Here is a 22,875-nt window from a genome sequence, read left to right as displayed (position 1 = left end):
TCTAGCAAACCAGTGGCTACATAGGCTATTTCTAGCTCAGTGACAGGTTTATGGTCCAGTATCTCACGGGAATGAGCTGAGAACATGCCTTTCCAGTGGTATAAAGCTTTTGATGGATTGTGCGAGATTTAACCTTACAGTTATAATGGAACATATAGAAAAGGTACTTTAGACAATTTTTTGTTATTTTCAAAATATATTGGGCATCATTTTTGCTCTCCCTCTGCAGTCTGAGCAATTGGACTTATGGCACTAAGGGGGCCTGACTTTACAGGCTGAGGGATATGAAGAATAGTGCCCATAAAAATGTTTACAGTTTTCCCTATCATTTCGTCTAAACTAGTCTTTCTAAGAAATACGTTGACCCAAACTCCCAACTGTTGTGAAGTAAAGGTTTTATTGATGCCTGTTTGTGATGACCTGCAAAGCGGACTCGTGGCTTTACAACCTGCATGTACTGTGACCAGGCTCATAGCAATAAACGGCTCTCACCACATCATAGGGTATTTCTTCTCCCTAACAGATATGCATGCATCTAAGGACGGCCAGTAATATCGTTGGGTCTTAGGCATATAAATCCCATCCAACAAGAGAGCAGGCCCCAAAGTGTCTGTTCTCTGTGATAGATAGGGTTGACCCTGGAGAGCTCACCAGGCCGACTCCTCAGGATTCTCCTGCCAACTGCTGTATTCACCAGGGACTCCTGCTGTCCTTCCATGTAAGTGGCTGTTATCCATGTGTTTACAGCTGCACTTGGGAGCTGATCCCTGTGGTCCTGTAAGACTGAAGTTTGGGATTGACTACATGTCCCATGCCTTCACTCCAGCTAGTGCTTGGAGCAGTGCAGCAGATGGGAGAAGGGGGCATGTGTCCGGTGCCAGTATCCTCTAGAAAAGTATTGTCGCCCAAGCTGGTGATCAAGCACAGTGATGGCAGGTGCTGAGAAGAAAGGGCAGAACAGCTGCTTTGGACAAAGGGTAGGAGCAAGGGGCAAGATCCCTCTTTGTTGCACCTGCTTGGGGAAAAGGGGAAGCCTTTCCCCCCGAAAGAGGAAGTACAATATGTGGGGAAAGAGGGTTCCAGAAGAGGGGCGACGTTTCAGTAGCTGAACCTCAGAAAGGGGAGCTGCCCAAAGTGAGCCTGCAGCCATCCCCAGGGCATGCTGCCTAACCCTCTGCATGCAAGCATGGCAATCCCCGTTCTCTCCTAGGGGCTGGAATTCCTGTTGTCAGCAAGAGCTTGGCTTGTTCCGATGCTGGTTGAAGTTTTGCCTCTTAATTGGGAAACCACCTGGCTTTGATTCTCCCTCCCTTCTTCCTGCTGTTCCTCGTGGAATGGGAGGTGAAAGTTAGGTCATGCTTTAGCTGCCAAGTGTGTTAAAAAGGGCAGTGGTGCCAGGGCTAGGCTTGCTGTGGCGCTGATGCGGGCTACCAGCCTGGTGGCAACTTGCCCCATAGCTCCCACCTTCTCTGTTTTAAAATATCTGAATCCCAAGGAAAGGAGAGCACTTTAGGACTTGTCCACACTTGAAGATTAATTCGGATTAAAGTAAGGTGTGAATTTAAAGAGCAACAGCTATTCCGGAGTAACTGCATATGTAGACAAGCCCTCAGAATGGTCAGTGCAGATAGTGAGAGTTAAAAGGAGCCCAGCTATGGCTGAGTTTAGTAATTAAACCTAGATTAGATGGTCCCCCAAGGCGGGAGCAGCTGTGAGCTACTATCTCTGCTTATAGAGCTTTGAGCAGGGGGTATTTAAAAATCCCCCTCACTATTGTGGTACAGTCAGCAGGGAGGAAAGAGCCCAGCTTTCGCTGTGTGTTGTTTAGTGGGTAAGCTTGAGTCAGTGCTAGTGCTCTGCCCTGCTATGCCACCCAGATTCACCCAGCAGCAGCTCCTGTCGACGTGTAAGGGAGGGGATAGCATGTGGCTAGAAAACGGACCTGGCAGAGCATCTGACAGGCTCTGAGGCTATGAGAGAGGCCAGAATACCTCACTCACCCTCTGGGAGGTTGATATGTGCTGCTGAAGCCCTAAGACCATCCGCCACCCCTGCAGAAGCTGTCACCTGCCCCTTGTATTCAAGTCCCATGCAGTGTGGCCCTTTGGGGGCTACCACAATCCCACCAATAAATGGAGGTGTGCAGGAGGTACTGCATTCTCCTGAAAGAGCTCCAGGAAAGGCCTATCCTTAGATATCCCTGGGCATTTTACCACTCAGCTCGGGTTTGGGATTTTGGCTCCCTGAAGACATGCTCCTGCGCATATATACACTTACACCATCTCTGCATCTGATTGACAAGGACCAGGCTAATCCCATGTGGGTTTGGACTCATCACCTTGTTGATACTGACCGTTATTGTGAGTGTCCTGGAAGCCTTGTCTCTCTCCAGTTGTGTACATGGCATTGAGAGCGTGAGTGCACTTTGTGTAGAACTCGCAGCCCTGGGGACTTTTCCAGTACGCTCCCGTCCCAGTCCTGGAAAAGCTTGTGGTGGTGAGGGGTGTGCCTTCCTGCGGGCATTGGAATGTCCAGCGTTCCCTCCAACGGGCAGAAAGCGCGATCCCTGGATCCTGTATTGTTGTGTGGTGGATGCTAAGAGCGCGATGCTGTGGGGCTCTTTAGACTCCAAGAGCAGTATTTTTAAACTGCTAGTGGGGATGGGAGGGCCTCCTGCATTTCCCTCTCTCCCAGATCACCGTCTCTCACTCCTATAGCATGGTCCTAGATTGGTCTCTCTTGTACTCCATGAAGTTAAGGGTGGAACCTAACATGTGTCTGTGCTTCAACACAAAATCCTTTCCTCGTCTTTGATTTAGCCATGCACCAAAGATACACAGGTCAGTGCCCCACGTGTAGATCTGACTCCAGCAACTGGAATCAATATTGAACTTGTGTGGAAGATTCCTTTGTCTGATGTGCCTATGGGCCAGGATCATTGTAGATAACAAGGGAATCTCTTACACAAATGCTTGTTTTTGATTTGGTGATAGTTAAGGCTACATTTTAGTCATGGGTATAAAAGTAAAAGTCACAGACAGGTCAGGGGCAGTAAACAAAAATTCACGGCCTGTGACCTGTCCATAACTTCTACTATATACCTACTGACTAAATGTTTGGGGGCGGGGAGCGGTTGCCCTGGGGCGCCATGGGTGCATGGGGAGACAGCCCAGGTGCTGGTGGGGGGTGTGGCCCAGGACCCCCACTGGTGTTGGACGGGAACGGCAATGGCCCAGGTCCCCCCGTTGGTGCTGGAGATGGGGCGGGTGGGCAGCGGTGCACAGCAGTTGATGATGCGGGGGGAGAGAGGATTGGTGGAGCCGACAGTCTCCCTACCTGGCTCTGCAACTCTTCCACCCCAGCAGCAGCAGAGTTTGGCTGTGGGTTGGGGCACGGGATGGGGAGAGGTGGGCTCTGGGGGGCTCCCCAGAAGTGGCAATATCCCCCTCACTCAGCTCCTAGGCGGAGGCATGGCCCGAGACTGCCCCAGCAGCTGCCGGTGCGACTGGCGCAGAGGGCTGCCTGCGCTGTCCCCAGGCCAGGCACACCAGCCACTGCAGAAGTCACAGCGGTCACGGAAAGTCATGGAATCTGTGACTTCCGTGACAAACTTTCAGCCTTAGTGATAGTTTAATGCCTAAATCTCCATGCATGATTTGGATCAAGTTAATTACTTGATACTTTGCTTCACGTGTTCTGTGTAAACTCTTAAGCAAACCAGCAAAGACTGTAAATATTCAGTGTGGTATTAAATTAAAAAGCACTTTGGGGTTTCAGCCTCCCCAGACTGAACATCTGCTTTCACATCGCAGATAGCAAGGTGCTGGGCTTTAAGGACACCTGGCTGTGCACCGAATGAATTTAATTGTTTACCACTGTTTGTGTATCTCCCTTCACAGTTTAGTCTATGCCACTCTATACTGTGGTGTATCTCCTGTGAACTAAGGCGCAATATGTGTTTTTGTTGTGTCAATGCTGCTGTTGCTTGTTATTGAATGCTGGCTCTGGTGTCTTTCTATTTAAGCTTTGTATGCCTTTTGTCTTTGAAAATCAATGGAGTGCAAATAAAAAAAGGAGCTAGTTTTCAGTGGTACCTTTCAAAAAACCCTATGTTTGCTGGTATGGGGGAGGTTTCTAGGGAGACCAGACTGGGAGACAAAATATGGCTTATGCTCTTAATAAGCCACAGTAGCTTTTTCCTTTTAGAAAACCCTGGCTGCCCCTCACATCCAAACACAGAAGCAACGCTCTAGTGCATTGTTTTGTTTACAGCAGATGTTGCCTTGTGCTGTAGAATCTTGATGCACAAACAAGTGGGAAGTGTCTTGGGGATTCTCCTGAGATCTTAGGAAAGGATGTTTAAGATTAGTCACCAAATGTTCCTAGTTTGTGCTGCAAATGTGGAACTTTAAAATAAAAGACACAACCAAAGTATCTTCTCGTTAGTGCTTCTCTGAGGGTAGGTAAAATATGGGGACGGTAGGATCCCAGGGAAAGGAATGTAAAAATCGAGGTATGGTGGGGTCACAATCTTGTTGGACTTTGGGGGAACCGTAGGGCCTGGTAGGTTTGAAATGTTCCAGTGAGTGGAAGGGGCAGATTAGCAGGCAAGGAGAGGGTTTGCTTAAGCTCTGCTCTCAAACTAGAGAAAATAGGGGCCTGCTGAAAATAATTGAATTTTTAGTGCTTTTAAGGATCCTTAATGTTCTCCTGGTTCTCTCTTTGCTTGGAAGTGTGTCCTTTTTTATTGCCATTCAGGCTTAGTAGAGTAGAGTACATCTTGCCACAGAAGTGAGTAAATGAGCTCTGTCCTGCACTACTTTGCTGAATGGCTGTTTTGGAGCTTCCTCCGTTTTTCAGCACAGGCTACTTAACATATTCAGCCAAGCCTACCTGTGAACGTACGACAGCAGCACACGGAATTGGCCTTTCCTTTCCAAGCTATCATATCTGTGCTTTTCACAGTTCAATATTGTGATGCTTTCATTTATAATATAGCAGTAAGCCACACCAGTGTGTGCATTAGTCATCTCTTGCACACCTCTGATGCTTTCAGCTGCCTAGGACGTCCATCAGGAGCTTCCTAATGCACAGCCTGGCATTGTTCTTTGTGGTTAGATGTAAAGTTTACATTTGTTTGTTTCTAATAACCTCTTTAACACCAGTTTTTGGGGGCAGGGAAAGATTTGTAATGGATCTTTCTGTTGGGAAGACTCATGCTCTCTTGACAATTTGTATTCTTTAGTATGTTTGTTTGTTTGTAAGGTGCCTTGGCCTATTTGACCTGGTGGTTTGCTGCATGTCTGTGTAGCATCCAGAACACCTCTCTCTTCTTGCATAAAGACAAACACCTGCTCTTAGAGTTTATTAACAACAATAGATTGAGCTTACATATCGGTGAAAATCATGGGCATGTCCCAAGGCAATTGATTCAAACAGAGTTCAATTTAGCAGCTGCCCCTGTTGCTGAAATGAGTGCTCATTATAGAGTCTAGAGCACTTTGGGTGTTTTACAAGTTTCTCAGGCCATGTTTATACATACAGCCACTGCCGCACGTCTGGGGAAGATGCTCTGTGCCGACAGGAAAGAGCTCTCCCATTGGCATAAAAAACCCACCTCCACGAGCGGGAGAAGCTCCCCCGCCAATATAGCACTGTGCACACGAGCGCTTATGTCGGTGTAACACCTGGTGCTCAGGGGGTGGAATACTCACACCTCTGTGCTGCCGTCAGCCGTAGTGTGGACATAACCACAGTGGGGGAGTTAGGCTGATGCTCTCCAGCAGAGGCACAGATGCTGCAGCATGGCACTGGATCCTATTACTATGCAACCTGTAACTCATCAGTCTGGTGTGTGTTGTTTCCTATTGCAGAAGATCACCTCCCATCTGGCTTTCCAACCATTGACATGGGCCCGCAGCTGAAGGTGGTAGAAAAGGCCCGCACAGCCACAATGCTCTGCGCTGCCAGTGGCAACCCCGATCCTGAAATCTCTTGGTTCAAGGACTTCCTTCCTGTGGATACAGGAACTAGCAATGGGCGCATCAAGCAGCTCCGTTCAGGTAAGGCTGCAAAGCAAGTAAGGCTTTCCTTCTCCTTTGTTCTTCCCTCCCAGCCTGTTGCCAATATAGCTTTTTGCATATTACTCTGAAGTGCAGCTATGCACCTAAACCCAGATGTTAACTTTGTCCCCATTGTGATATGAAAACCAACCTTTGGGGACCAGTTTCCTCTGGCAGGATATCATGGCCTGCTAGAGAGAGAGATTAGCACGGACATGCCTTTGGGAACATCACAAAGATATCTCTGTCAGTCAGAGTGTTGGCTGAGGAGGCTAGCTCATAATGAGACTGCCTCAGATTCAGGGCGAGGTCAGACACTTCCCCACAGCTCAGCGGGTGCTCAGATCCTACAGTGATGAGCGCAGTGTAAGAACCTCTCTAGAACAGAATAGAGAATACAGCACACAGGATGTCAAGGCCCTGCTACGTCATGGCCCAGAGCCGTCAAGACAACACCCTTTTTTCTCTTGTCTTCACCAGTCTCCACATTTGGCAGAACAAGGATAAAGAAAAACCAATAAGCCAAGTAGCAAATAAATGACTGGTCTGTAGATTTCAAGAACAGAAACATGGTTACCAGGGTGCACTTTCTTATCTCTTATTTAACGAGTTAAATACAAGAATGTGCAATACATGCTGCAGACTTCTCTCAAACGCTCTGGCACAAACTAGTCTGCTCCAATGGATGGAAATGCACTTGGGCCTTTTAATAATGCTCTCTTGCATTTCTGTCATGTCTTTCCATCCTGCAGGATCTCAAAGCCCTTTACAAAATTAAACTACATAAAAGGATTGCTTAATCTATTGCTCAAATACAGCCACATCGGGGGTGAAACACAGCAGCTGTTTAACAATGCATAGCAGCATTACACCACAGGGCTGGAAGTAAGGAATCCTATGGTATTTAGTTGAAAGCGCAGAAGGGAGTTGATATGGGTGCCTCCTGACTAGAAATAAGATAATGCAGCCTGTGTTGCCTGGCTGTGGTATCTACTGGCACCCAAAAGGCATAATTTGCCTTGTCCAGAGATGCCAGGGCATTCCTATATTCTCTCCTTATAACATGGACATTTAATGTGTGTCCTCCTTGTGCAACCTGTCTGTGGTACTCTGTCTCTTGTGCTAGCATGGAACAGCCTTTAACGGGGAGAGTGGGTAATTAGCAACCTCTGTCCTACATTAGAACTTAGCCCAGCATTCTGGTTTCACCTAGATATGCTAGTGAGCACTAATTACACTAATACATTTCCAGCTTAGGAAATTTCACAGTGACCTTTCGTTTTTCTCCCCAACAAACCTGGTTTAATCTTGATATGTTTGTGCTGAAAGAAAATATCACACTCGTTAATTATTCCTGGAGGCATTAGGTAAGCAGCACTAGGAAAGTGCTATGGATATTTTGTTTTTCATCACTGACTAAATCAGCATCCGCCGGTAAAACTGTAAATAAGAGAGCCAGCTCTGATGCACTTGTTCTCTGCATCCTCTTTTTGGGCACTTGTCCATCTCCTGTCTGCTGGGCGAGCTTGGAGAGACAGCTAGAGTGTAAAAACAATAAGCCCTGCCATAGTGTCCAAGTTTTGTTTCCTTTTTCCTGTTCTCAAGACACGTCTCAATTGAATTTAACTGGGGATTCAAACTCTAGAATTTGACTGCTTGTTGAAGAGACTATAATTAACAAGGGAGGTATCAAGGGAACCTTTTAGAAATCAATGAGCAACACACATCCTCAGTCCTGTGACGGAAATTGATTCAACTTTAGTGTAGTTTCAGCACAGCAGACTTCCAAATGTGGGTGAGGGTTTTGTTTTTAGGGGTGGGGAAGGAGGATGCAAAGCCAATGTTAGGATGAAGATTCTCCCACCTCCTAACAAAAGTGGGAATCAAGTAATTTACACCATGAGGCTCTGGTTTCTCCTGGGTCAGAATTTAGCAGCTGCCAGCTTGTGGTCATTCCTGTAAGTTCAATTTGAGCTAGAACTTGGTTTGGAATATGGAAAACTTCCCCTCTGCAGTTTTCCTGTTTGTACCAGTGTAATAGATCAGGCAGTCCCTGATCCAATCCACCAGCTGCTATTAGAGACTCCAGCAGAATTTGATAATGAAGGAAAGTTGTTTTTCAGAGGAAAATAAATGTAAACAAGCATTTCATTATGAAGTATTCATCTTCCTACAAAAAAGGAGTGTCAGCTCCATTTAGAGCAAAATCATCTGATACAACAGTATCTCCCAGCCAGCCTGGTGTCAGCACAGACTGTCTCGGTCTGAGCGCAAACTCATTTCATTTCATTTAATTAAAACTAATAAGACCCAGACCGATGGAATGTAGTTAAAATAGTTGCATATAAAGAGTAAAGTCTAGCCATTTCATATACGTGATTTCCTAACAAAATCTTCACCCAACACACAGTTGTTTGCTATATATTGTTTTCCAAAAGGGCCAGAGTTCTACCTCAGACATATTGAATGTCAGTCTGAAAATGCCAAAGCCGCTTTAGAAATCTAAATTCTCCCTTGTGAGAGAGAGTTTTTTCCCCTTTATTTCTTCAGGCTCCTGGTACAGTATGAACAGCTAGATAGATAATAAGTCAGATAGTTAGGAAAGGTGCTCTCCTTTGACACTCCGATTTACATGGGCTAGCAGCGCTCTAGGGGGCTTCAGACAGAAGCTTTGAAATAATGTGCAGTCAGACCATGTATACTCAAGATGGGCTCTGCCCAGCACTTTTTAGAGGTCTAGTCTTCCTCTGACAGGGATCCTGGAGAGCATGTGCATTGCGAGGAGACCAGTTGTAGCCTTAGGCAGTCTTAGTTCATAACTCTACCAGCTGGAGTCTTTGTCAGAAGGAAAACTCCTATTCATGTATGTCCTGGGTTTCATTCCTGCCACTTGTCTGTTATTTATATACATGCGTATATGCCTTTTTTAGTAAACTTTCTTATAGTTAGCTGGCTCTTTAGTTTCTTTTTATAAAAGGAATGTATCCTCACCCAGGAACAAAATCTTTCTGTTCCTTAATGTCAAGTCTTGTGTATTATTGCAAATTGGGGTGGGGCTATTCCACATACACACAGTTCTTCTACAAAGTTCACCACAGCAGTAGGTACAAGATCTTCTCTAGCTTGTCAGATAGACCATCCAGGATCAAGACAAGGGACTCTGATCCTACCTGTCTGTATTAAACATTTCCGGTACTAAATTTACCAGTATTTCTTTCCTCTTGTGGTAAGTAGGCTTTGCCACAAACCAATTATTCAGAAAGACCCAAGTGATTCTGTCCTGGAAGTACAACTTCCCGTCAGTGCCTCATAATCATCGACAAAGGTCGCAGGATATAAGGCCTAGTCTGCACTGGAGAAATTTACCCTGACTGATAACCATTTTAAAACTGGTTTCAGAGTAGCAGCCGTGTTAGTCTGTATTCGCAAAAAGAAAAGGAGTACTTGTGGCACCTTAGAGACTAACAAATTTATTAAATTTATTAGAGCATAATAAAAAGCTTATGCTCTAATAAATTTGTTAGTCTCTAAGGTGCCACAAGTACTCCTTTTCATTTTAAAACTGGCTCTGCTAAACTGATTTTAAAACAGCTGGAGATGTAGTATACTAAGTGATTTTAAAACAGGTTCTGGCAACCAGGAGTCTAGTCTACATTATGGCTCCAACTGGTTTTAAAATAGATTTAGGGGAATTTGTTTTCAAACTAGTTAGTGATTTGGAGACAATTTTCCCAATGTAGACCAGGTCTAAGCGTTTCTACTGATGCTCAGGAGCTCACTTTCAATTTTAGGGTCTTGAGCAGAGAACCTTTAATTCAGTACAGCTCTCTGAAGGACCCTCTTGCAAAGTTTATGGTATTCAGACCTTTCAACCTGTTGGTCACTTCCAACACATGGGTTCAGGATTCATATTCAAGGAAGCGTTTCTGCCTTGCTCATGAGAAAATTGTCTGATAAAATTTAAAAAAAAATTGTAAGAAAGCAATGTTGGAACCAGATGTTCCATTTATCCTGAATGCTAACAAAGAATCATGTGTGTCGGACTGGAAGGGAACTCAATACGTCCTTTAGTCCAGTCCCCGGCACTGAGGCAGGACTAAGTATTATCTAGAACATCCCTGACAGGTGTTTGTCTAACCTGCTCTTTAAAACAGGTTAGACAAACAAAGTCTTTCTGCCCCCGCCCCCACTGAGGTTAGAAGAGGAAATGTTTCAATAACACTGTTTTGTGATGGCAAAAATTCTGCATCTGTTAAACAACTTTGTTTAACAAGAGTCATCCTGTTCATGATGTATTTTAATTTATAGTGACTAGAACTGTGTCCTGGACCTGGCGATTGCTAACAGGCAGCTAATTTGATATTCAAGTCATGAAACATGGCTCTGCAGAAGACCCCCAATCATTCTTAGTGCAAGTTTGATACCTCATTTCATGGTGGCCGTGTGTGTGGCTGCTTACCAAGATTATCCCTGGGTAGTTACGTACTCTGAGTTGTTAGCAAACATGTTCTCTCCAGTTATGCTGCTTCACTTAGATGCCTACTCTTCAGATCTGTTATTTGTGATTGACAGTCTAGAGGCTATTGCTATTGTCAGACCACTGGTGTGCTCAGCCATCTGAGAAAGTGATCCTGCAAGAAGCTGAGCACCTTCTGCTCCTCCTGCTTACATTACAGTAGTGCCCAAAAGCCCCAGTCAGGCTTGGGGCTCTTTTGCGTTGGGCACTGCATGGACGCACAGAAGGAGATAGTCCCTGTCCCAAACAGCTTACCGAATCCAAGAACATTAAAATTGTTTATTTCATCGAGTGTGGAAGATGCCCAGAGTCTGGCAGGAGACTCTTGCCTCCTGTCAAGATCAGGTTGTAAATCCAGAAAACATATGGGCATCTGGCTGAAAAGAATAACTACATAATAGCACGGTCCAAAAGGATACAGTTCCCCATGTGAAGGGTGTGAGCTGTCAGATGGCCCAGACAAAACGTTTAGAGAGATGAACTACAGAGTACAGAGTAAGAATTTGTCATTCTTTGAATGTTTGTCCATGTGGCTGTCAGTGCATGCACACACCAATAAGGGGGTCCACACCGGTAAAGCTCTGAAGGACCACAGTTACTGTGCAAGGTAAGTAACCCTCTCTCTTGTCACATTCCTAACAATGGCTTGCCTTAAATAGGGCTTCATTCGAAACTAGCTGATAGCATCTGAACTGAGCTTTCTGGGATGGGGGTATTACTAAACCCAGCTCCCTGCTACGTTCAGTGTGAGATACTCGGAAACTGGAATCAGGGGGGTTAACTATGCGTCTGTGAAGAGGTACTGGATTGACAGCCTTAAGGCAAGTCTGTGTCCAACAGAAATCAGCCACTCACTCTCCACCAGTGGAAAAGGCTAGGGCCACACAGCCGCTGGTGTTTCTAGACCTGCTCTGGTGGAGCTATCAGTCCCACCAGTAAAAAATACTCAAGTCCTGTCCGCACTAATGCTTCCATCATCACTGCAGCTGCACCAGTGGGGAATTATGGGTCAGGCAAGGCCACAGAGACTGATGTTTACACTTATCTAGAGAACAGGTCCATCACAGACAGTGGCAGTGCCAGCTTCCCCTACATACTCTTCTGCCAATGTGCATCAACCTGCACCTCCAGCGAGGGAGAGGGCCCAGGCTAATTTAGTGCCAGTTATTGAGGTTGTGAACTGTTAAGTTCTCTCACTTATGATGAGCACTTCAGCCCTTGAGTGCACACAAAGGACTAGGCTGAAAGCTTGTACCTGGGATGTCCTTTGTCATAAGCCTGTCTAGCCATCACAGGACACAAGCTGGGCTCAGTTATTAATCTGTCCAAGTGTTTGTCATGCTGCCAGCTTCATGATCTGTTCTGTAATTAAGCCCTTTTGGGGTATGAGGGGGAATCAGTCTTGTCCTGTGATTTTTGAGGACTCATTGCCTGTGTTCTTTCATAATGAGGTTTCAGAGTAGCAGCCGTGTTAATCTGTATTCGCAAAAAGAAAAGGAGTACTTGTGGCACCTTACAGACTAACAAATTTATTAGAGCATAAGCTTTCGTGAGCTACAGCTCACTTCATCGGATGCATCTGATGAAGTGAGTTGTAGCTCACGAAAGCTTATGCTCTAATAAATTTGTTAGTCTCTAAGGTGCCACAAGTACTCCTTTTCTTTTTGTGTTCTTTCTGTCACACTGAGCATCCCACAGGAAAGTGTTATAGGAGCTCCTCGAATGCCATGTTTTCCACAAACATCCCCACATTAGTGTTACTCTGAGTGGAGAATGAAAATGTCCCAAGCCTGGCAGGTTGACTAGGCCCCTGAATGAATATTGTTCCTCTGCACTGTGAGCCTCTGTAAGAGATGGCTTAGGCTGCTAGACCAGAGGGATTGAGCTGTAGTGCAGGGAGAAGATGAGCCCGTCGCACTTAGCTTGAGGGAATCTTTCAAGTGTGCACTTGCTCCTGGAGCTCTGGGTAGACAATAGTGTATTAGAGAAAAGGGCCTAGCTACAATGGTGGGTAGAGTTAACGACTGGCTTCAAATCTCCGTGGTGTTAACGTAAAACTATAAACCCCACTTCAGCCGGCCAAGAGCATGGAAGGAATTCCTAAGTTCTGCTCCAGGGATGTGTTCTCTGTGTCGTTTTCATGCCTGTGTGGGGAGTGACCATCTGTGCTGAGCTTTTTACAGGGGGTGGAATAGGCAGAGAAAACCAGCGGCTTCAGAGAAAGCTGAGCACTTACCAAACTTTCCATCTGGGCAACGAGAAATAACCCTCTGCTCCCTGTCTGTGCAGCATCAGTGCTGTGCACGTATCTCTGGCTATCACTGTTCTGTCAAGGGTAGCAGTAGTTACCAAGATATATAAATAGGCAGCAGATTTACTATGGCAAAGGAGAGATTACCCACAACTTCAGCAACAGCAAGATCTTCCCTGATGCTTCACTCATCTGTGGACAAAAACATCAAATAATATAACCAGCCATAAAGTAAATAAAATGGAGTAATGTCATCTTGGCTGAGGAGAATGCTAAAATGAGCAGTCAGAATTGCTATTTCTGATTTGAACAAGGCTTCTGCCTAAAGAGACAGTAGTTAGGAGAGAGAGATAATAAGTGTAAATATTTTAATTACTTTTTAAGAGGCAAGTTAAACATGCTTAAAATCTGCCTTCTTTGTATTTACAGAAACTCTTTGAGTGTCTTTCTTTGTTTCCCATTGGGTGAGCATTGTTGTGGATAATGGAATGGGGAGCTGTAAATCTGAGATACACAGCACTCGTGTATGCATACTGGTATTTATTAATCAATACACTGAACATGATTTGACACTCTGTGTCCTGTTTAACCCTGTTTTTCTGTCTGTTTAAATTCCTCAGTTTTCTTTGGTAAGTGCTTGGTATTCAGATCTTACAAATCTGCATAAAACCAACACCTACCATGAACTGCCTACAGATTAGATATGCATGAATCTTTCCCTTGTACTAACAGCCTTCATATGTGCAAAATAAGACCAAGGGGACAAAACTGGGGATTAGAGGAGTTCACTGCCAATTTGCCTACCTGGATGTCCACACACTTGAATCTATGTATTGTTTATTAACCACATAATAAACTCAAGGCAATAACTGGTTGATGCTCCACATGCTAATCTTAAACCCAATGATAATACAAACTTTTGCTGACTGTTGCATCAAGTCAACCTCATTACCAAAAAGCCCTCCTTATAAGATGCACTGCATTACCTCATGTAAAAATGATCTTCAGCTCCCTTATAGGTTTCAGAGTAGCAACCGTGTTAGTCTGTATTCGCAAAAAGAAAAGGAGTACTTGTGGCACCTTAGAGACTAACAAATTTATTAGAGCATAAGCTTTCGTGAGCTACAGCTCACTTCATCGGATGCATTTGGTGGAAAAAACAGAGGAGAGATTTATATACACACACACAGAGAACATGAAACAATGGGTTTATCATACACACTGTAAGGAGAGTGATCACTTAAGATAAGCCACCACCAACAGCAGGGGGGGGAAAGGAGGAAAACCTTTCATGGTGACAAGCAAGGTAGGCTAATTCCAGCAGTTAACAAGAATATCAGAGGAACAGTGGGGGGTGGGGTGGGAAGGAGAAATACCATGGGGAAATAGTTTTACTTTGTGTAATGACTCATCCATTCCCAGTCTCTATTCAAGCCTAAGTTAATTGTATCCAGTTTGCAAATTAATTCCAATTCAGCAGTCTCTCGTTGGAGTCTGTTTTTGAAGCTTTTTTGTTGAAGGATAGCCACTCTTAGGTCTGTGACCGAGTGACCAGAGAGATTGAAGTGTTCTCCAACTGGTTTTTGAATGTTATAATTCTTGACGTCTGATTTGTGTCCATTCATTCTTTTACGTAGAGACTGTCCAGTTTGGCCAATGTACATGTCAGAGGGGCATTGCTGGCACATGATGGCATATATCACATTGGTAGATGCGCAGGTGAACGAGCCTCTGATAGTGTGGCTGATGTGATTAGGCCCTATGATGGTATCCCCTGAATAGATATGTGGACAGAGTTGGCAACGGGCTTTGTTGCAAGGATAGGTTCCTGGGTTAGTGGTTCTGTTGTGTGGTGTGTGCTTGCTGGTGAGTATTTGCTTCAGATTGGGGGGCTGTCTGTAAGCAAGGACTGCTCTGTCTCCCAAGATCTGTGAGAGTGATGGGTCGTCCTTCAGGATGGGTTGTAGATCCTTGATGATGCGTTGGAGAGGTTTTAGTTGGGGGCTGAAGGTGATGGCTAGTGGCGTTCTGTTGTTTTCTTTGTTGGGCCTGTCCTGTAGTAGGTGACTTCTGGGTACTCTTCTGGCTCTGTCAATCTGTTTCTTCACTTCAGCAGGTGGGTATTGTAGTTGTAGGAATGCATGATAGAGATCTTGTAGGTATTTGTTCCTGTCTGAGGGGTTGGAGCAATGCGGTTATATCGTAGCGCTTGGCTGTAGACAATGGATCGAGTGGTATGATCTGGATGAAAGCTAGAGGCATGTAGGTAGGAATAGCGGTCAGTAGGTTTCCGATATAGGGTGGTGTTTATGTGACCATCGCTTATTAGCACCGTAGTGTCCAGGAAGTGGATCTCTTGTGTGGACTGGTCCAGGCTGAGGTTGATGGTGGGATGGAAATTGTTGAAATCATGGTGGAATTCCTCAAGAGCTTCTTTTCCATGGGTCCAGATGATGAAGATGTCATCAATGTAGCGCAAGTAGAGTAGGGGCATTAGGGGACGAGAGCTGAGGAAGCGTTGTTCTAAGTCAGCCATAAAAATGTTGTCATACTGTGGGGCCATGCGGGTGCCCACAGCAGTGCCGCTGATTTGAAGGTATACATTGTCCCCAAATGTGAAATAGTTATGGGTGAGGACAAAGTCACAAAGTTCAGCCACCAGGTTAGCCGTGACATTATCGGGGATACTGTTCCTGACGGCTTGTAGCCCATCTTTGTGCAGAGTGTTGATATAGAGGCTTCTACATCCATAGTGGCCAGGATGGTGTTTTTAGGAAGATCACCAATGGACTGTAGTTTCCTCAGGAAGTCAGTGGTGTCTCGAAGATAGCTGGGAGTGCTGGTAACGAAGGTCCTGAGGAGGGAGTCTACATAGCCAGACAATCCTGCTGTCAGGGTGCCAATGCCTGAGATGATGGGGCGTCCAGGATTTCCAGGTTTATGGATCTTGGGTAGCTGATAGAATACCCCAGGTTGGAGTTCTAGGGGTGTGTCTGTGCGGATTTGTTCTTGTGCTTTTTCAGGGAGTTTCTTGAGCAAATGCTGTAGTTTCTTTTGGTAACTCTCAGTGGGATCAGAGGGTAATGGCTTGTAGAAAGTGGTGTTGGAGAGCTGCCTAGTAGCCTCTTGTTCATACTCTGACCTATTCATGATGACGACAGCACCTCCTTTGTCAGCCTTTTTGATTATGATGTCAGAGTTAGTTTCTGAGGCTGTGGATGGCATTGTGTTCTGCACGGCTGAGGTTATGGGGTAAGCGATGCTGCTTTTCCACAATTTCAGCTCGTGCACGTCGGCGGAAGCAGTCTATGTAGAAATCCAGGCTGCTGTTTCGACCTTCAGGAGGAGTCCACCCAGAATCCTTCTTTTTGTAGTGTTGGCAGGAAGGTCTCTGTGGGTTAATATGTTGGTCAGAGGTGTGTTGGAAATATTCCTTGAGTCTGAGACGTCGAAAATAGGATTCTAGGTCATCACAGAACTGTATCATGTTCGTGGGGGTGGAGGGGCAAAAGGAGAGGCCCCGAGATAGGACAGATTCTTCTTCTGGGTTAAGAGTATAGTTGGATAGATTAACAATATTGCTGGGTGGGTTACGGGAACCATTGTTGTGGCCCCTTGTGGCATATAGTAGTTTAGATAGCTTAGTGTCCTTTTTCTTTTGTAGAGAAGCAAAGTGTGTTTTGTAAATGGCTTGTCTAGTTTTTGTAAAGTCCAGCCACAAGGAAGTTTGTGTGGAAGGTTGGTTCTTTATGAGAGTATCCAGTTTTGAGAGCTCATTCTTAATCTTTCCCTGTTTGCTGTAGATGATGTTAATCAGGTGGTTCCGCAGTTTCTTTGAGAGTGTGTGGCACAAGCTGTCAGCATAGTCTGTGTGGTATGTAGATTGTAATGGATTTTTTACCTTCAGTCCTTTCGGTAAAAGCACAAGAACAAATCCGCACAGACACACCCCTAGAACCCCGACCTGGGGTATTCTATCTGCTACCCAAGATCCATAAACCTGGAAATCCTGGACGCCCCATCATCTCAGGCATTGGCACCCTGACAGCAGGATTGTCTGGCTATGTAGACTCCCTCCTCAGGACCTTCGTTACCAGCACTCCCAGCTATCTTCGAGACACCACTGACTTCCTGAGGAAACTACAGTCCATTGGTGATCTTCCTAAAAACACCATCCTAGCCACTATGGATGTAGAAGCCTCTACACCAACACTCCACACAAAGATGGACTACAAGCCGTCAGGAACAGTATCCCCGATACTGTCACGGCTAACCTGGTGGCTGAACTTTGTGACTTTGTCCTCACCCATAACTATTTCACATTTGGTGACAATGTATACCTTCAAATCAGTGGCACTGCGATGGGTACCCGCATGGCCCCACAGTATGCCAACATTTTTATGGCTGACTTAGAACAACGCTTCCTCAGCTCTCGTCCCCTAATGCCCCTACTCTACTTGCGCTACATTGATGACATCTTCATCATCTGGACCCATGGAAAAGAAGCTCTTGAGGAATTCCACCATGATTTCAACAATTTCCATCCCACCATCAACCTCGACCTGGACCAGTCCACACAAGAGATCCACTTCCTGGACACTACGGTGCTAATAAGCGATGGTCACATAAACACCACCCTATATCGGAAACCTACTGACCGCTATTCCTACCTACATGCCTCTAGCTTTCATCCAGATCATACCACTCGATCCATTGTCTACAGCCAAGCGCTACGATATAACCGCATTGCTCCAACCCCTCAGACAGGGACAAATACCTACAAGATCTCTATCATGCATTCCTACAACTACAATACCCACCTGCTGAAGTGAAGAAACAGATTGACAGAGCCAGAAGAGTACCCAGAAGTCACCTACTACAGGACAGGCCCAACAAAGAAAATATCAGAACGCCACTAGCCATCACCTTCAGCCCCCAACTAAAACCTCTCCAACGCATCATCAAGGATCTACAACCCATCCTGAAGGACGACCCATCACTCTCACAGATCTTGGGAGACAGGCCAGTCCTTGCTTACAGACAGCCCCCCAATCTGAAGCAAATACTCACCAGCAAGCACACACCACACAACAGAACCACTAACCCAGGAACCTATCCTTGCAACAAAGCCCGTTGCCAACTCTGTCCACATATCTATTCAGGGGATACCATCATAGGGCCTAATCACATCAGCCACACTATCAGAGGCTCGTTCACCTGCGCATCTACCAATGTGATATATGCCATCATGTGCCAGCAATGCCCCTCTGCCATGTACATTGGCCAAACTGGACAGTCTCTACGTAAAAGAATGAATGGACACAAATCAGACGTCAAGAATTATAACATTCAAAAACCAGTTGGAGAACACTTCAATCTCTCTGGTCACTCGATCACAGACCTAAGAGTGGCTATCCTTCAACAAAAAAGCTTCAAAAACAGACTCCAACGAGAGACTGCTGAATTGGAATTAATTTGCAAACTGGATACAATTAACTTAGGCTTGAATAGAGACTGGGAATGGATGAGTCATTACACAAAGTAAAACTATTTCCCCATGGTATTTCTCCCCCCCACCCCACCCCCCACTGATCCTCTGATATTCTTGTTAACTGCTGGAATTAGCCTACCTGCTTGTCACCATGAAAGGTTTTCCTCCTTCCCCCCCCTGCTGCTGGTGATGGCTTATCTTAAGTGATCACTCTCCTTACAGTGTATATGATAAACCCATTGTTTCATGTTCTCTGTGTGTGTATATAAATCTCTCCTCTGTTTTTTCCACCAAATGCATCCGATGAAGTGAGCTGTAGCTCACGAAAGCTTATGCTCTAATAAATTTGTTAGTCTCTAAGGTGCCACAAGCTCCCTTATAAAGAGGGTAAGGATTCTTTCCTCTAGCTACTGTCCAAATTCAGCAGAAATGAGGGAGGTGTGGCTGGTGTGCCATTGTTTCATCACTGGGATTAGTAGAAAGTCTTTGTAGTTTTGTTTGAAAGTATTTTCTATATAAAGTTAGTTCTACATGACACTAATCTCCATGCCAGAGGAAACTTAATACTGGGTTTGTACAAATGGGCTCTCATGGAGGCTGGCTTTGCTCTCCTCTCTCCTTAATTTCATTTCTTTAAATCAGCAGATTTTGTCCCACTGGTCATTCTAACCTGAAAGCCAGAATGTGCCCCACGCCAGCGACCATGTGCTTAGCACCGCGACCCTCCCAGCACACTCAGGGTCACACGCCACTCAGGCTCCACTACCTCACCCCTTGCTACTGAACGAAGGGCACCGTACCATCTTTCCAATGTCTCTTCCATCTCAACTGCTTGAATAGTAATGAATGCAAGTGAGCAGGCCAGTCACTAGCACCTCCTCTGCAGCGCAGTGGGCAGCTAGGAGCAGAATGGGAAACACCAGGTGGATGCTGCACTCCTGGGAGCAATGAGCTTTACTAACCTAAGAGTGTCACTCTGATTTTCAGTTTCTTTTTATTTATTCCTGTCGCGCTAATACAAATTCTAGCTTTAAAAACTTTCTGCTTTTTAGTTATAATTTTCTTCCTTTCCTCTTTGTACTAACGCTTCTCTCTAATCTTATTTGCATTCAAATTACCTCACCAGGTGGTACACCAATCAGAGGTAAGAATGCTGAACTGTGTCACATCACTTCATTTCCTGTCTGCCCTGCTCCTTCTCCACCAGTGTTTCTCATCTCCAGCTTTTTCTCTCAGCCCTAACTTTGCCAGTGCTCTTGCTCATCTGCACTCTCCCACTAGCGTGTTGATTTTGGTTTATTTTTAGTGTGACTCCTTGCAGAGTCATCCATTGCCGTGTTGCACTGTTGAAAGGGGGTTATTCAGCGGAAAGTTTGAAAACTGGAAACGCTTCTCCTGTGTGCCCCAGAGGGGCCGGCTCCTCCTGCGGCTTCACAAACTCTCTGAACTTCCGTACAGCATGGGAGTTTTGATCAGTCACTGTGGTGTAAGTTTAATAACAAGTGTAACATTTTCACAAGAGAACAATCAAAGCTTTTGTCACTCTGCTGCTGTCAGGCATGAAAATCTAATCAGATGAAGGTAAATTCTAGAGAGTTCAGGCAAATCTGGCTGTGAGATAAGCAGCCCCTTGGTTTGAGAGCTATGTGTTTGCCTTTCAAGTACTGTCATGAGAGTGAGGAATCAGCCACTCCTGAGGAGACCCAAAAGCCTGCCCCATCCCACTGGAGCCAGTTGGCACTGAATTGTAGCATAGAGATTTGTTCTGAGCAAATGAATCTGAAACAGATCTGGCTGCTTTAAGCCTTCATTACTTAAACCCACCTGCAGTTTGACAGCCCATTATGCGCAGACTTTGGCTAGTTTTTCACAGCCTGTATGCACCAGTAATGACTTACCAATTGGAGTGTTGTTTTTCTAGCCTAATACTCACAGTTGTCCCTTTATATTAACTTTAGTTTGTTAATCTGTGTTACATGGTAAGACCCTTTGAGTTCTCTTGTGATTTCTGTTACCACTGTTGACTGACTCCTATATTTCTGGATAGAATTATTGCCCCTCCAAATCGATACAATCTCATTTGTCCAATGCTGCTCCTTTTCTCCTCCCCACCCGCCACTGAATCACTGCTGGAAGTTAATAATTTGACTCTTTGGAACTGGTTCTGTTGCTGTGGATTAATGTTTTCAGCTCCTGTAAAGTGATTTTAGAGCCAATGAGGATTGCTGTTTCATGTGTATTTGCATCAAGTTGCCTGTGTAGCAAACCTGGTTCAGGGAAAAAGATTGAAACTATTTTGTGTCATTCCTACCTTTGGAATGCTTCAAGATAGACAGCTGTGATGTTACAAGCTACTTAAACTATTTCTTCGTCTCTATTCCTATTACAAATCCTAAAATGAAGGGACAGATTGAATACTAACTAGCTGAGTGCACCAAGCTTCCAGCGTTGCATACACAACACGTTGCATTTCTTGGGCCTTTCCTTGCATAGCTGTCTGATGACATTAGTGACTCAGCATCAGAACCGTGTGGATGTTCCATATCTCCTGCTTGGGAACTGAACATATCTCTGTAATAAGAATCATCCATCTCATAAAACATAAATCCCTCCCATTCGAATCCTGACAAGGTATTTTAAGAATGTGCTTGACATTATTTAAAATGTATGTGTCCTGTTTGAATGTCAAAGACAACATTTTTGTGAGTGCAAACAGAAGCCATGTGCCCCTTTCTTTCTCTGGAGGATTTCTGCTAGCCTAATGCCTTTTGTTTAAAGCAGAGGTCGTTGAATTTCTAAAGATAACAACTGATTAGATGAAACCACTTTTCTAAAGGAGAGGTTATGTCCACTTAGATGTGACTGTTCTGCCACGTTCTGTACCCAGCGGCACTCTTGTTCCTCGTTACGGTAAGTTCGCTACTTGAGCTTCTCTAGAATCCATGAGCCTGGTCCGAAAGGAAAACTGGCTCTGTTAGAACAATCAGTTTGGGTGACCGTTGATCTAACTATCTATGATTCTCTGTTGAGAGGTTTTTGGTGTGTGAAGTAGCTTGTGAATTTCAAGCATTAGCCCAATACTTTGAGGACAGGCCTAGACCACTGAAAGACCCAATTGCAGGAATCAGTGCATGATCAACAGGAGATTAAGATAAGAAACTCCTAATCAGTCCTCATTGAGCCAGGATGAGATTTATTTCTGTGACTCACCTTTTCTTTTGGTCCTGCTACTACAAAGCCTGTCCTTTCTGTGCAAGCCAGCGGTAATTACTCAGCCACAGAGAGACGATTCTATTAGTTATCCAGTATTCTTAGCTCCAGATGTTATCTCTCCACCCTTCAGGTGAAGCCCTGGCTGAAGGGCCAGTCCCAGAGTTCTGTTACACTGTTCAGAGAGACATGGAACCAGCGAGTGATTGGCATGTTAGACAACAGGTGGACGAAGAATGACAACCACTCTAAGTCTGAGGAAATGATGCCTTGCCCTCTGTTTTCAAAGTATAAAACATGATGTTAGTTTTCTGTATTGGTCTGAAGTCGAGCTTAATCAGTCTCTCAGAGAGTCTTTTGGCTGTTCTCTCTTGCCATGGTAGATGTGTGGAGCGGGACATGCAGAGTTTCATGGGAACATTAGCACTTCATAGGTGATGTACCAGGGCCATGGGTAGCACCAGAAACAGTAAAGAGACACCATCAGCTTTAGCATTCCCCTTCCTTAACCTGTCTTTGTTACCACACTACTGTCACAGGTAACACCTAACAGGTTTCAGAGTAGCAGCCGTGTTAGTCTGTATTCGCAAAAAGAAAAGGAGTACCCGTGGCACCTTAGAGACTAACAAATTTATTAGAGCATAAGCTTTCGTGAGCTACAGCTCACTTCATCGGATGCATTTGGTGGAAAAAGCAGAGGAGAGATTTAAATACACACACACACACAGAGAACATGAAACAATGGGTTTATCATACACACTGTAAGGAGAGTGATCACTTAAGATAAGCCATCACCAGCAACAGGGGGGGGAAAGGAGGAAAACCTTTCATGGTGACAAGCAAGGTAGGCTAATTCCAGCAGTTAACAAGAATATCAGAGGAACAGTGGGGGGTGGGGTGGGGGGGGAGAAATACCATGGGGAAATAGTTTTACTTTGTGTAATGACTCATCCATTCCCATTCTCTATTCAAGCCTAAGTTAATTGTATCCAGTTTGCAAATTAATTCCAATTCAGCAGTCTCTCGTTGGAGTCTGTTTTTGAAGCTTTTTTGTTGAAGTATAGCCACTCTTAGGTCTGTGATCAAATGACCAGAGAGATTGAAGGTAACACCTAAGATTCCAAAATGTGAGGGAGAGTACAGTGAAGGGAAGTATTTTCCTTCGTTCTTTCGGTATGTGTTTGTGCTTTTGACAGTGCTTTGTGTATGGTCTTTTTTGCTGTTTTCCTTGTTGTTTCTCTGGGGTTTTCACTCTCAAAAAGGGGGAAAACAAATATTTTTTAAAATCTAGAATGTGATTGTAAAACCCCAGACATTGGCAGGGAGAGACAGGTGGGTAACTATT

At 44.9% G+C, this 22,875-nt stretch overlaps 1 protein-coding gene across 22 annotated transcripts in view; it reads left to right on the top strand.

The window, feature by feature from the left end:
* Window positions 1-22,875, top strand: part of PTPRF (protein tyrosine phosphatase receptor type F) — a 617,705-nt gene that overhangs the window by 468,033 nt on the left and 126,797 nt on the right. For 11 of the 22 annotated variants that reach the window (XM_038412822.2, XM_043520352.1, XM_043520366.1 and 8 more), the window contains 2 exons: window positions 5,874-6,062; window positions 19,447-19,464. In XM_038412822.2, coding sequence (XP_038268750.1) covers window positions 5,874-6,062; window positions 19,447-19,464 — 207 coding nt within the window. The remainder of the gene's footprint in view (window positions 1-5,873; window positions 6,063-19,446; window positions 19,465-22,875) is intronic. The other 11 variants (XM_043520354.1, XM_043520368.1, XM_043520361.1 and 8 more) reach the window with 1 other exon arrangement.

Source organism: Dermochelys coriacea, chromosome 8 (assembly GCF_009764565.3).
Source record: "Dermochelys coriacea isolate rDerCor1 chromosome 8, rDerCor1.pri.v4, whole genome shotgun sequence".
NCBI classification, from domain to species: domain Eukaryota; kingdom Metazoa; phylum Chordata; order Testudines; family Dermochelyidae; genus Dermochelys; species Dermochelys coriacea.
Note: the sequence above shows the minus strand (reverse complement) of the source record. Positions and strands in the feature narration are given on the sequence as shown.